This window comes from Octopus bimaculoides, chromosome 4 (genome assembly GCF_046866305.1).
Source record: "Octopus bimaculoides isolate indiv1 chromosome 4, ASM4686630v1, whole genome shotgun sequence".
In the NCBI taxonomy this organism is placed as follows: Eukaryota; Metazoa; Mollusca; class Cephalopoda; order Octopoda; family Octopodidae; genus Octopus; species Octopus bimaculoides.
In genome coordinates, this window is record NC_142931.1 from 85,532,269 (window position 1) to 85,547,492 (window position 15,224).

The window sequence follows — 15,224 nt, forward strand, 5'->3', positions numbered from 1 at the left end:
TTGCTAGTAAAATTATTTTATTGCTTTATTTGTAGCCGGTGCTTTTGCTGAGAATATATATATATATATATATATATATATATATATATATATATATATATATATATATATATATATATATATATTAATTACTGGTGTAGGCCGGTTTATAAGGTTATCCTGGGTTTCTCGCCATAAAGAGTACCTATATATCGTATCTTCAGACCCTAAGACCTATTGGCCCATGGCCTCTTTAAAATATGGAGAGAGAAACGATACGGATATAATCAAAGGGAATTATCTCCAGGGTAACCCAATAAACCCAGGATAAACCTATAAACCGACCTTCACCCGTAATTAATATAGACTGTTCTACTTCTTAAAGCGTGCTTCTCCAGATTTATGTTTTTCTAAAAAAAAAACGATATATATATGTATATATATATATATATATATATATATATATATATATATATATGAAACACTTATACGCCGGTGATGTTGCCAGTTTCAATGTTCTTCTGAATTTCTTTGAGTACCAATTTGGTAGCACACTCCACGGCGTTTTTCTGACTTGACTTTACACAGTGACGGCTGGTTAGCGTAATGATTTCAGTCACATCAGCTGGACATCTCACTTCAACTGAAAGTTGACAAAACATTATATATATTTAGATATACATGCACATATACATATACGTATAATAGTTGCAAGTAAGTGATTCTCAAAAAACAACGAATATAGGACTCAGTTCACAAATTCACAAATTTCACCTGTAACTGCCCCACAGAACACATTTCCAAATACCTTGACCTCATCCTTTCCCCTTTAGTCGCTGCCTTCAGTCTCAGATTCATGACACCAACCACTCCCTTCGTATCTACCATTCCTTTTCTTTCCCTCCCGGTTCCTCACGTCTCCTCTTCCCCATGGACATTGAATCTTTATTCATAGTGTTCACCTACAACGACGGTCTCTTAGTATAGGCCAGGTCGATACAATTTGGCAGCAGTGATGTCATGGACAGTGCCGTCAGAATCCAGTGAACTGGAACAGATGTTGCGTGGCATTCATCTATAACAATGCCGGTGGTCAAAACAGACGACAATTATGCGCGTCAACAGATAGATGCGAATTACAGTTGGAAGAATGCGAATAACACGTCTTTCAATGTCGTGAAATCATTCTCTCTGTTACGTAAAAAGGAACTCCAACGAATGAACCATATCCAAGACGTGAAGATAATTCAAAACTCATTCGTTTACCTGGGTATTTCGATGCCCTCAAATATAAAACTGCTTCACGAAATGTTTGCGTAAATCTGATCAAACATTTCTGAAATGTTTGCGTAAACTGATCAAACATTTCTGAGGACTTCAAAGGATATGGAGAAGCATTTTACACCAGTTTGTTGCATCAACCGTCTTCATCCCATACGCCTCATCCAAAGCAGAGAATAGCTACCAGTTCTTGGCTCCATCATCTAAAATCTCACATATATTAACAAAGCTAACAAAAATATTTGGCCCATAATATGTAAATAGAGATACGAAGGAAAAACATTTTATACTGAAAGCGATGTTTCAGCTCTCCAAAGAATCAAAGAACACAAACTAAAATAAAATACGTATAGACTGGCAGTTGTGGTTTAGCATACATACATAATATATGCCCCTACCATATATTTATAGTCGTAAACCTTCGTTGTATTATGCTTTCGCTAACTGTTTTAGTTGCCTATATAATCACGAGGAGATTTAGAAACATTCTCGGCCCTTTCAACTTGACTCTAGATGAGACAGTTGGATGAAGAGGGCTCTTCTCTGCAATTGGTCTTATACACATTTTCAGGTGAAGTGACCGGAGCAACATGCAAATCAAAACGACTGTTAATGTTATACTTTTGGAAGCTACTGTTACAGTGATTTCGATTCAAAGTTCCCGAGGTAGCCAACGAATTTTAGTACACTTCTGAAGGGGGCCAATCATTCCGAAATATATCCATAAGAAGATTCCCAGTACTTTTACCTGCTTGCTTTTGAAAAGCAGGTTGTTTCAATATCTTTTTTAACCGTTAAAGCTAAGGCTTTTGAATAAATAAATGCAATTGAGCACGACATACCATATTTCAGGTATTCTGAATTAGTATTCTGGGTGTCAATCTGTTTCTTTCTCCCCCTCTGTGTGTGTCCGGGTCAGTGCGTGTCAGCGTGTGTGTGTAGGTCAGTGTTTGTGTCAGTGTGTGTATGTGTGTGTGTGTGTGTGTGTGTGTGTGCGTGCGTGCGCGTGTGTGTGTGTGTGTGGGCGTGCGGTTGTGTATTTGTGTAGTGGAAAGAGAGGGAGATGTAGACAGGACTGCATTAAATGATATCTCTTGCTATGTATGCATGGTACCAATTATAAAATTGCATGTGTGTCTAATAATTCGCAATAAACCAAATAAGACTTACATGGATTTCGTTTTCCAACAATCTTCACTTCACAGTTGTCTGCAAAGAAGGTAATTACCAGCGGTGTTCCATCGATTTGAAACTTGGATAGAGATAGTAAGGAAGATATGTTGAAAATTGTTACTGTATACAAACTCATGCACTCATACACATGTGCAAACATTCACGCGCACACACACGCACAGATGCACACACACATGCGCGCGTAAAGGTAACCTTTGTAGCCAATATGCCGGATATATTTAAACATTTTTCTTTAAACGTAAATGACCTATTGCAAGTTTTTATGTAATACTATTTGTTTCAAAATATATTTGGATATATATATTTTTGTGGTGCTAAGATATGTCTGAAGTTGCTCTTTTCTTGGTGTCTATGATGTGTAAAGCTTTTGACATTCTGTTTATTGATAATTTTAATTTTGTGATCGAAGAAAATCCCTTCTTTATGTTTTACTTAATATATTTTCGTGTAATTCCAAAATTGATATGCAATACATCAAAAAGGAACATGGCCAAAAGAAATGGGGTTTATTCATGAAGAGGACTGGTACAGGATAATATAGCTTGTATTGTGGTTTAATACTCTGGAGGAAAGATAGTTAATGCGACATAGCATCGTCAATTGGAAGCTGTAATTAAGACAGAATAAACATTTGTTTCCCTCCTTGAAATCAGAAAAGACTTTCTTTTCAACCTCCTGTTACCACTAACAATTCCAGACATATATATATAGAGAGAGAGATTCAACTCCTACAACATTTAAAATAAATACAACAGCCACACTAACGCACTTAGTAATCCGAATATATGAAAATTAGATCAGCTCTCTGGAAATGCATTTAAGAGTTCATATAGTATCTAAGGCTAAGTCTTCCATACTGGATCTTTACATTCTATCGCTTTATGATTTGTTTTCTATATCTTCTTGAATTCTGTACTTTATTCACATCATAATTATTTACCATCTCAACCTTTACCATTTCCTCAAATTTTATCAAATTTTGCTGTTACTATTCTTAGGCTAAAGAATAACAATAACAAAAACAACAAATTTTAAACTTATATGAAGGACTAATTTTGTCGTTAGTCTCATGATTGTATCAAGGTATAAATAAAATTTCAGCATTATTGTTGTAATGTATTACAGAACATGTCCATAAATTTATTAGCCAAAACTGTGTTACGATGAGTGTAAAGATCTTCACAATATGATCGTAGACAGATAGATCGAGCGATAGAATGAGAGATAGAAAGAAAGTAAGTGAGAGAGAGAGAGAGGGAGAGAGAGAGAGAGAGAGAGTGAGAGAGAGAGAGAGAGAGAGCGAGAGAGAGTTGTACATGTGTATTGGAATCTTCACCAGCAAACGTATACCCTCTCTATCTGACAGTTGTCTATAACCCACACAAATTAAATCAAGCATGTATAATTGCTGTTTGTTTTTATATCCACCAGAATATTCTTTTCTACTCTAGGTACAAGGCTCGAAATTTTTGGGGAGGGGGCCAGTCGGTTAGATCGATCCCAGTACGCAACTGATACTTAATTTAGCGACCCCGAAAGGATGAAAGGCAAAGTTGACCTCGGCGGAATTTGAACTCAGAACGTAAAGACAGACGAAATACCGCCAAGTATTTCACCCGACGTGCTAACGTTTCTGCCAGCTCCCCGCCTTATATCCACAAAAATATTGTATAAACGTGTTGGTTGCAATTGTCATAACACAAAGTATTGGCTGATGCACAAATAGTTATGTTCAATCGTACACAGCAGTACCGAAACAAAACGTTTGTTACATATCTGAGATTTCGGATTTTTGTATCAGAAGCCCATTCAGGGAGAGGGATAAACAAGACATTTTACATACCTGCCCACTTTCCGGGAAAATCAATTTGAAGAATTTTTTAAGTTTATCTCCAAGTCCTTTCTCTAGAACTTCTTTTATTTTGGTAAGTGTTTGCTGTACATCAAAGCCTTCACAGAAATCGAACTGGCAGTAGGCAGTGACCAACACAAGTAAAAAGACAACTGTAAATATATATATATATATATGACTGTGTATATGTATATATGCATGTATGTATATCTATCTATCCATCTACATACATACATACATAAACATACACACACACGCTCACGCTCACACACACGTACACATATAAATATATATATATGTATAGAGAAAATAAGAAAAACATGGAAAATAAATGGATGTAATTACTGATTTATTTGCATGTTATAAAAAGATAACGTTTTTTTAAAAAAAAAACATAAATAAATTGATTGAAAATTGAAAGCTTGAAGAAAAATAAATTAAGATGAAAATAGAAAAAAGAACCTACATTTATGTTTCAGTCGTACCATCGAGCTGATGGGAATCTACAAGCATATCGTTTAATGCTAAGGAAGTTGCCATATTCAAGGTATATGTGGTAGGACTTCGTCAGGGTTCAAAAAGAGCTAACGCAACTTTTGAGGGAAGTGTATAATATTGGCAGGTTAAAAGTTAAAACTACGTATTGAGATTTTATTTGATTGGTAGATTTTGAATATTTGTGAATATACCATATATAATATATTATAGCTAGGAAACAAATAAATAAATAGAAAAAAAAAGATGAATGAAGTATACAAATATAGAGTTGGCTCTGTTGGTGTTGCTGTTGCTGTCGTTGATGCCGGTAAGGCTGTTCGCTGTGGTGGTGGTGTCAGTGTTGCTGGTTCTGCCCTCGTGTCTGCAGCTACTATGGCTGCTATAGTTTCTGCTTCTAGAACTGGCTGGGTTCGTCCGCACCTCGGCTTGATAGACGACACCTTTGGTTTCGCAGCGGCCTTCTATTGGGCAACTGTTGCGGATCCTGCATGAACAACCCGCTTCTTCCCGTTGCTTAGGGGCTCTAACTAAGATTCTCTAAATACTAGTTGCACAACTAAACGAGACCCTAATGTTGTGCCTGTTGAAAATGGGAGCGTACCTATGAGAGTTTGTAAAATGTTTGTCTATTAATTTTAGGAAAAGTCTATCCACGTTATAGTATTAAAGGAGAAGGGTGGGTTGGGTGGATGAACCAAATTGTATTTCTGCGGCGTTTCCTTCTGCGAGTGTTGGGTTCCGGCATATAGGAGATGCTGTCCTTGAACCCGCTGGCGGCTAGGGCGTCGAAGACCTCTGGGTTAGAGAAAAGTCTCGAAATCCTCTTACTAACACCCTTTACCAGGTTCTTAAACACGATGGGTGGGTAGCATGAGGCTGTGTTGATGTACGTTAGTCTCTCGTTTGGTTTGCGGTAGGGCCTGTAGGTACCGGAACCCAAGTCCAGCGTGACATCTAAGAAGTCTGCTGTGGTGAGGTTAGTCTCTATGGTGATCTTCAATCCCATGAAGTCAAGCGTGCTGATTCAAAGGAGCCCGTGGGGTCCTATTGCTTGACCCACGCCAAACCTTTGTTAAACAGTACTGTATTCCTATCGTGAATAATAATTTCTATATCCCTGTCGCTAATGTTAGTTAGGCTCCTAGCGAAAGAAAGCGCTTTGGTCCGTAACCCTTTCGATATAGACGGGTACGAATCGACTATATCGAATTGGGTTGAACCTTGCTCTGCCTCTACCCTTGTTGACGTTAAACCATGCGGCCACTTCGCTGGTGCTGCGCCACAAGGAGATGTTACTGACCCTTCTTATGGTGTTGCTGATATCTTGCAAAATATGTTTGCTCGCCAGACCGATCTCGGATTTGGCTGGGTTGATCAGGCGGCACTTAAGGTCAGAGGCAAAGTTTGGTTTGTGATCATTCATGGTAATGAAAGCGTTTCTTTTAGCTAGGATTTCTATCCTGTCTCCTGTCTCTAAATTGTAAGCTAATTTTTTAACCTCACTGTTGATGTCCCTATATGTAAGCGGGAGTGGGGGTGGCGTCTGTAAGTCTGTGTAATATTATTTTCTAGTAGCCTATTTATTGTATTCTATGGTGTCTAGCCTATATAAGTTTTTCGTCTTATCGCAGAAAATTAGGGACCTATCCGAGTTTTTTAATGATCTAAAGTCGGCACGGAGTTTACGTTGGAAGGCGGAAGAAGACTTACAGAATTTCAGTTTTGGGATAATTCCTAGGAGGTCCGCTTCAAAGGGTTCGAGGTCTTTAATTCTGGGCGGGTATTTCCTCGATCTAATGCCGTAGTTGTATCCCTCCGGGCCTGGTGCGGTTAGGTCGCAGTGGAAATCTTTCCATCTAATACGCCTAATCACGTCCATGATCTTCTCCAGAATCATTCGGGTATATAGTTCGTTGGACGCGTGGGGATGTTTTTGTTGGAGTATCCAAGGTCGAATCGTTCCATATTTAAGGGGCTTGTGGCCTCCGTAAAAATGTAGAAGCATTGCGCTGGTCAGCTATTTGGCGGAGACCACGTGGACACTGCGAAAAACTCCGGCTAGGTAACATCGACAGCACCCCCTCCACATCCGGCAATAACATTACCACCTCTACTACCAACCCCACCTTCACCAAAACCAACACCAATGGCCGCAGCAACCTCATCGTCGACCACAGCGTCAGCAACAACAGCATCACATTGGTCGACCCCAGTAACATCATCGTCGGCAGCACCGGCAACGACAATGACAGCGGTAGCAACATCATTGTCGACAGCAGTGGCAGCAGCAGCAACAGCAGCAGAAACAGCAACAGCAGCAACAACAGCAGCAGCAGCAGCAGCAGCAGCAGAAACAGCAGCAGCAACAGCAGCAACAGCAGCAACAACAGCAGAAACAGCAGCAGCAGCAACAGCAGCAGCAGCAACGGCAGCAGAAACAGCAGCAGCAGCAGCAACAGCAGCAACAACAGCAGCAGCAACAGCAGCAGCAATAACGGCAGCAGCACCAACACATGCACCACCGGCAACACACGCGGGCGAAGTAACACTACCGAAGCATCCACAATCTCCAGTGGTAGCTCCACCAACAGCCCCAGCTCCAGCACCATCTGAATCAGTACCATTAGTAGCACCAACAGCAGCAGCAGCAACAGCAACAATAGCGGCACCGACGGCGGCAACAATATCGGAAACTACAACCACAACAGCACCGATAGCAGCAAAAACAACAGCGAAAGTAGGTACGACACCGACTCCACGCATCCAAGAAAATACATTGGATGCATGGAAATTTCCGTTAAGAAACGTCTTTCCAGCCATAGATCCTCCTTCAGGGTCCTGGAAAGGAGATATGTAACATCGCTGACCAGCCATTTCTGGCAACTGAATGAAGATGGAATTCCATACTCGATATCATCGAAAACCCTCCACCGTCCGGGTTCGTACATAAATGTAACGAAACGCTGCAAGCTATGAATAGCCGAACGCATGGAAATCCTGAAAAACTCGCACGTACCAGGGACCATACCGAACCCCGAACGGAGATTTTGGGACCGATCTTGCATTTCAGGAGATTCCTATTAATGTTTTGGGACCCGCATAATAACGATAATATCAGTATTAACGATAATTACACCACAGCTGGAAATTGATTGCTGATGAGAGTACTCTACCTTTTACCCTCCTAGCCGACAGGTAGCGTGACTGAAGGAGGACGACGCAGCCGGAAGCCGATGACCAGCTCCAATGGGAGATAATCCCCATTGTTTACATCTGTATCGTTTTCCCCCCTCCATATTTTAAAGAGGCCATATGCCAACAGGTCTTAAGGTCTGAAAATATGTCAGAAAGGTACCCTTTATGGCGAGAAATCCAGGGTGACCCTATAAACTGGCCTTCACCAGTAATTAATATATATATCATATTGTGTCTTGAGGGAGGGTCATTACGCCAATAATGATAATAATACTCACACTAGTTCAATGCCACTTCGTTATTGTTAATCAATTGATTAAACATCTGGTCAGCTATCTAATCGATTGTTTGTTTATTATGCTGGATAAACAATTAATCAGTTGTTTTTTCGTCATCATTTCCGACCTTTTTAGTGACTTAGTGACTTCTCCTCTCTCTCCTGGGTTTGCTGTGAGTCTGTCTGATAATCGGTCTCATACCTGTGTACCTGCATACTCGCTTGTGTGTTTGCTTAAAAGAGGATGTAAGGCTGAAAGTAAACGAAAAGTCTGTGTGTAGATAGAGGGGGCGGGCATGCACTCGTGTGTGTGGTTGTGTGTGTACATCCGCATGGCTGCTTGTATGTGTGAGTGTGTGTGTGCGTGTGTGCGCGCGCGTTCATGTGTTGATGTTGTGTGTGTGTGTGTGTGTGTGTGTGTGTGTGTGTGTGTGTGTGTGTGTGTGTGTGTGTGTGTGAAGAAACCAAAAATATATTTAAAGTGAGCTACTTGGTCAGCCAATTGATCGCAAAAGCGGGTAAGCCGCATACAATTGGTGAAAGTTTGGTGAAACCAGCTATGGTTATCTGTGCAAATGAACTCAAAACGCCGTAACCGTCTCACAAAAAGTCCCCCTTCCGAATGATACTTTCAAGCACAGACAAGGTGAGATGGCGGAAGACCTCGATAAACAGCTAGTTGAGACACTAAGAATCTCGAAGTTTTCTTTCCAAATCGACGAGACAAACATCAGGAACTCCTCGCTGCTATTGGCATATGCTCGATATTTTGACGAAGAAATGCTGGAAGAAATGCTCTTCCTGAAGAAACTGCCGGATACAAAAAGTGAAACTATATTTTCGGCTGTTCACAGATATCTTCAACAGAAGGGAATACCCCTGGAAAAGCTTTTTCAAATCGCGACAGATGGTTCTTGTGCGATGACCGGCAAACACAATGGTTTCATAGCAAAATTCAAAGAAGTTGCTCCGCACTTGTCCATTCATTGAATCATTCATCGGGTACATCTGACTGCAAAATCCCTAGGTGGCGATATGGAGATGGCATTACAGGTTGTTGTTTCAGCTGTCAATTTCATTAAAGCCAATGCCTTTCACGACCGAATTTTTCAAAAACTATGCGAAAACGATCATCAGACACTACTAATGCACACCGAGGTTCGATGGCTTTCCAAAGGCGATTCCCTTCTTCGTCTAGCTGAAATGTGGACCATGGCTCTTTCCTTTGTCAATCTTATGAAATCGCAAGCCTGCCCAAAAAAACAGATAGATAAGGCTAATGACCTATTTTCGGCCATGAATGAAGATGACACAAAGGCTAAAATTTTCTATTTGGCTGATCTGTTTTCGCATGTCAACCAACTGAATAAAACCTTGCAATAGCGGGATACCACTGCTGTGGAATGCGTGGAAAAAATTCGTCCTTTCGTTATCAAATTGAACCTTTGGCAGCTGCACCTTCAGAAGAGGGTCTTCACGTTCTTTGGCAACTTAGTAAAAGCCTCTTCTTCCTCCGATGTCATTGCAAGCTTTACAAATCATTTGGAAAGCTTAAGAGAAGGTATCAATCGATGGTTTAAGGATGTCATCGAAATAAAACCCACTAAATCGATTTCTGATGTTGCTCATTTTGATGTTTTAAGCGAGGATAGCATCGATCCTATCATTGCCACAGATTTGGTCGAACTTAAAGAAAACAATCATTTGACACCAAAAAGGAGGATTGATGGCATGGTTGGAAGTGAAATCCTCATTTCCTGTCCTCTTCGAAAAGGTGTTGCCCTTTCTTTAATGGTTTCCTATAACGTGTTTGGGTAAAGTTGGATTTTCTGCAGCAAATCATATTCCAACAACTAAAAGAAATGTACGACAAATTGAGAAGAGACGTGATTTACAGTTTAAGCTGAACCAAGATATGAAGGTGGACCTGGACAAATTGATTGGAAGACACCAAGTACACTGCTGTCATTGAACTTAATTCATATTTTCCGATTTATTTCATTAATAATTATTTCGCTGTTTTTTTTTTATCTGTCTTTTTGAGTGAGAATAAGTAAAGTAAATATCCTATACTTGCATTTTTTGGTAGTGTCAATAAGTGTCAAATGGATGCATTAGGACAGTGGTTCTTAATCTGTGTTCAGTTGAACCCCGGGGGTTCGGTGAGCCAAATCTATAGGTTCGGCAGAAGGCCTCTGACATAAATTTATGTATTCATTTTGATATAAGTTGCGATGTAAGAGGTTCGGTAATTGGTCGGTGGATTGGATAAAGGTTGGGTTTGTGGTCGGTGGGCGTGATTGGGGTTCGGCACCTCTAAAAAGGTTATAATCACTTACAAGAACCACTAAATAATAGTCCAGGTAAATTGGTATAAATGGGTGTTGGACTACATGAAAGAGGGGTTAAATTTGTTTCAAATCCAGGCCACATGCAAGCTGTTGCAAAAATTCGAAATTTCTATAAAAGAGACAAAATTTAACTCTTTAGGGACAGAAGGATTTATGCAGTATGCCGGATTTGTACGTCTTTCTCTACATTAATCTTTTCAAGGCAACATAAAATTAGCTACTTATATTAAATCAATAGTGCTAATATGGTCTTCATTCCAGTGGGCCCCGGAATTATTGGGGGTAAGAAAAGTGGGTCCCGGATACAAAAAGTTTGAGAACAACTGGGTTATATGCATTCTGCTGTCGTTAACCCTACCCTTTATATATATATGTCTATACCATCATATATATGCTCAACTAGCCACAGGAAAGCACCAATGTATGCATATTGCGTGAGTGATAACATTGGTGTTGAAGATCTACAACCTCTTATGTAAATTTTCTCTTCAATTTTCATAATGTCTCATTTATAAGAACAGACTTGTGTATTTGTCTTAACCACGGGTTTTCAATGTTTTTTTTTTTATCAATGGATCTCTTTGACTGCTATTATATTTTGATAAACTCCCATAGCCATTGAATGTATAAAAACTAGTTTTATAGATACTTCTTTCAAAATTCCTATTTTGTTTTTCACACATTAACTTGTGTAGGTTGAACGATATAAAATGTAAGAGAAAGGACCCTAGCTGTTTCTCGCAATACATGCCAATACATACATCTAAAACGAAGGATAGATTGTAATGATAAAGTCAGCTTCCATTTTAAGATTTTATTTTAAATAAAATGTTAAACAAGTATTCGCAATAGACATAAATTCACTTTAGATAAATGTGGATATTCTATACCGTAGATAGCATATAACATCTATTTTCAATTTTGTGGAGTTTAAACATCTTTAGACAGCGTTCAGTGACTGTTCGTAATGCATCCAGTCCCATAGCTTTGTTTTTTTTTCTCGTCGTATTTTATTCTTCGTGTTTGGGCCCAAAATAAATCTATGTATATATGTAAAAGTCATGACAGATCCAAGAAAAGGTTTATAATTTTTACATAAACTATATATTTAGTAGCGAACAGTAAAAAACATTTTCGCAATGCTATATCAATTCCCAATGAGATTTAACAGCAATAATGCATAAAACTTTTTAAAAAACACCTCGAAATAATCATACTGGATCAGGGCAGTCCAGGTTTCAAAGACCAACAACAAAAGTAATCCTATATGTTCTATACCTGAAACAAAAATATGCATAATAATGATGGCTTGAGTGGCTTTCAGCAGATGTAGGGCTACTGATCTTGGAGAGAGCAAGGGTTAACACAGCAGCATAAAAATAAAATTGAAAAAAAAAAAAACTACAGCAGACGTTGATGATTTGAAAATATGATGAAAGTCAAGAGAAAGAAAGATTAAAAGATTCCATCTTACTTACTGGAAAGTCTCATTGTTGTTGTTTAGCGGTAAATTATCGAGGACCAACTGTTGAAGTGTCCTACGTATCTCTTATCTATATATGCAGGAATATAAACTCACTGCTATACATACATGTGTGCGTGTGTATATGGGCATGTGTGTCTGAGTATGTATGTATGTATGTATGTATGTATGTATGTATGTATGTATGTATGTATGTATGCATGCATGCAAGTATATATGTATGTGTGTATGAATATATAAACGTACATACTAACACGCACACATGTAAGTATGTATTTATATATGTATGTATTGTGTGTGCAGATAATTATATATATATATATATATATATATATATATATATACATACCAAGTCACATACACACACACACACACACGCTAAAACGCATAATTAATTATAAGCACTTCATATTTTATCAACATCTCTCGATTGTGTGATGTAGTAATCATTTTCTGCAGTTTTATCAAACATACTTTCTTTCTCACAAATCCCGATAAACAAACACGATTTTATCAATCAGAACCAACAAAACATTGATAGTTATATAAACACCAAAAAGCTAGGTTGTGTTACATTTGGTACACCACAACGAGGAGTTAGTTGGAAGCGTCGTGAAATTTCTTTCTGTTGTGTATATTCCGAGGGTCACTTCATTTGTTTCGTTTCGGCTTCTTGCTATTTCGCCTCTTTTTCGCCAAAGCTTTTGAAATATTTTCCAAGTAAAGTGCTAACACACACACACACACACACACACACACACACACACACACACACACACACACACACACACACACACACACACACATACGTATATAACACATGAATACATTTGTCTATGTGAGTGAGTGTGTATATGTGGGTGTGCATTAGCTATTTACGATGGAAGCAACATTTATAATGAACGTTAATTAGTATATCCAAGTTGATTTGGATACGTTCTTTTGAACGCTGTAGACTGCGGTTGTTATTCTGAGATATCATCTAGTACAGAGGTTAAGCGCTGTAAAAAGCAGAGTTTATGTCGGCGGACAAAATTTCATCAGAACCGGCGGATGGGAGTGTTATATGACGGAATTTCATCGGAAATTGCGAATAATCAGCAACAGTATCCAAGTATCGAAGAATGGAATTTTGCGATAGCATTTTTAATACGTTATTTACAATCGTTTCAGCAATTCACATTTACTCTTTTACTCTTTTACTTGTTTCAGTCATTTGACTGCGGCCATGCTGGAGCACCGCCTTTAGTCGAGGAAATCGACCCCAGGACTTATTCTTTGTAAGCCTAGTACTTATTCTATCGGTCTCTTTTTGCCGAACCGCTAAGTTACGGGGACGTAAACACACCAGCATCGGTTGTCAAGCGATGGTGGGGGGACAAACACAGACACACAAACACACATATATATATATATATATATATATATATATATATATATATATATATATATATATATATACATATATACGAAGGGCTTCTTTCGGTTTCCGTCTACCAAATCCACTCACAAGGCTTTGGTCGGCCCGAGGCTATAGTAGAAGACACTTGCCCAAAGTGCCACGCAGTGGGACTGAACGCGGAACCATGTGGTTGGTAAGCAAACTACTTACCACACAGCCACTCCTGCGCCTATCTACATTTTTAACTAATGTTTCTTCGTGTTCATTAAAATGTAAGCAATTATTGATCTAGTTCTATGGACTGCGTAAGTGATCCTTTCCAGCGCCTATAGAAGCTGATTCCTCAGATCATCAAGCAAATAATATGCTGGCGAGTTTGGCGATCTCGTCAGTAAGAATAATTGTTATCACTTAGAATTAGGCGGTTCCAAATAGTCTTATTCGATCAAAGGGAGGTCGTAAAGAGAGGAATAAGAAGTAAGAACAATTTGGCAAAATATATATTTCCATTCAAACTTGATCACTCGATTTATCAATACAAGAATATTTCCCGCTTAGTAAGATAATTATCTTTTCAAATTCTTCCTGCTTCTTTAACTCTTCTTTTCACTTCTTTCACATGACTGAACAAGATTATTGATACCGTTCACATTTAAAAAATGACGAGTGTACTTATTGATGAGATGGCTAAATTGGCCAGTATATTATTATTATTATTTATTGTCTTTGTACATCTTCTAACGCTGGAGATGTACTACAGTGCCAGCTGTTCACTACCAGTGAACTAAAGTAACACCCCTTATTTTTCGAGCACCATCCGGAGTATTCGAGCGGTTCCAAGCAGTGCTGTTTTCTGCAAGTGCTCCACCCATATTGTAGCTCCTGTCTGTTCCATGTACTTCTCAAGATTTTTACTCACTGTTCCGAGGACTCCGACAATTATTGGATTTTGTTGTTGTTGTTGTTGTTGTTGTTGTTGTTGTTATTATTATTATTATTATTATTATTATTATTATTATTATTATTATTATTATTATTATTATTATTATTATTATTGAGTGGGATAGCAGTGCATGCCATCAAAGTGAAACTGGGGTAAAATATACGAAGCCCAGTGCATCCATCAGGACTACCCATCTGATAAGGGTACACCAGGCACATTCATCACATCTATATGTGCGTGACATTGTGATCTCATATTAAGATAAACAGCACATGACCTTGCAGTTTGGGCCCAGTTAGAATTTTCTTCAGGTCGAGTAGTTCATTCCGCTCAAAAATATCCCTGAATAAGGGTTGTATAAGGATGATAAACAAAACACCCATGTTTCCAAAGGTGAATTATCCAAACCCCAAAGAATTCCTTTCAACACATGGCTATGATGCTCCTTCACTACTTCTGCTCGTGATCAGAGATGCACATATCGTCAGCTACTAAGGGACATGCTCAACTGGTTAAGGTTAGTCAACTGATAAACAAATTTGTGTTATTGAGCTGAATATTGCTGTAGCCCATCTTTTATACCACGAGAACACAATGTATCAGGTCATCCCATAAGTTCTGTCCGATTTTACCTTTTTTAAAATTCAATGAAATTTAATAGTATTTTAGAATGTCTAAGGGAATTAAAAATTATTTTTATGCATTTGTGTAAACTAATTAGATATTATTTTACAGAATAATAGAATTAAAATTTCTTTGATTAAAACCC

General features: G+C 38.5%; 1 protein-coding gene across 1 annotated transcript; it reads right to left on the minus strand.

Annotated features, from left to right (window-relative positions):
* LOC106870724 (uncharacterized) lies at positions 1–12,215 on the minus strand. Its single transcript, XM_014916894.3, has 4 exons — positions 12,106–12,215; positions 4,298–4,458; positions 2,431–2,512; positions 1–622 (listed from the first exon to the last, which is right to left on the minus strand). The coding sequence occupies exons 1-4, from the start codon at positions 12,116–12,118 to the stop codon at positions 465–467; spliced, it is 414 nt and encodes a 137-aa protein (XP_014772380.1). The 5' UTR covers positions 12,119–12,215; the 3' UTR covers positions 1–464.
* Between the last annotated feature and the right edge of the window lie 3,009 nt (positions 12,216–15,224).

Coding starts and splice junctions, on each gene's coding strand:
- LOC106870724 (XM_014916894.3), bottom strand. Junction 2,513..4,297: donor TTTTCCCGGAAAGTGGGCAG/GTATGTAAAATG, acceptor TCTCTATCCAAG/TTTCAAATCGATGGAACACC. Junction 623..2,430: donor TGTTGGAAAACGAAATCCAT/GTAAGTCTTATT, acceptor GTCAACTTTCAG/TTGAAGTGAGATGTCCAGCT.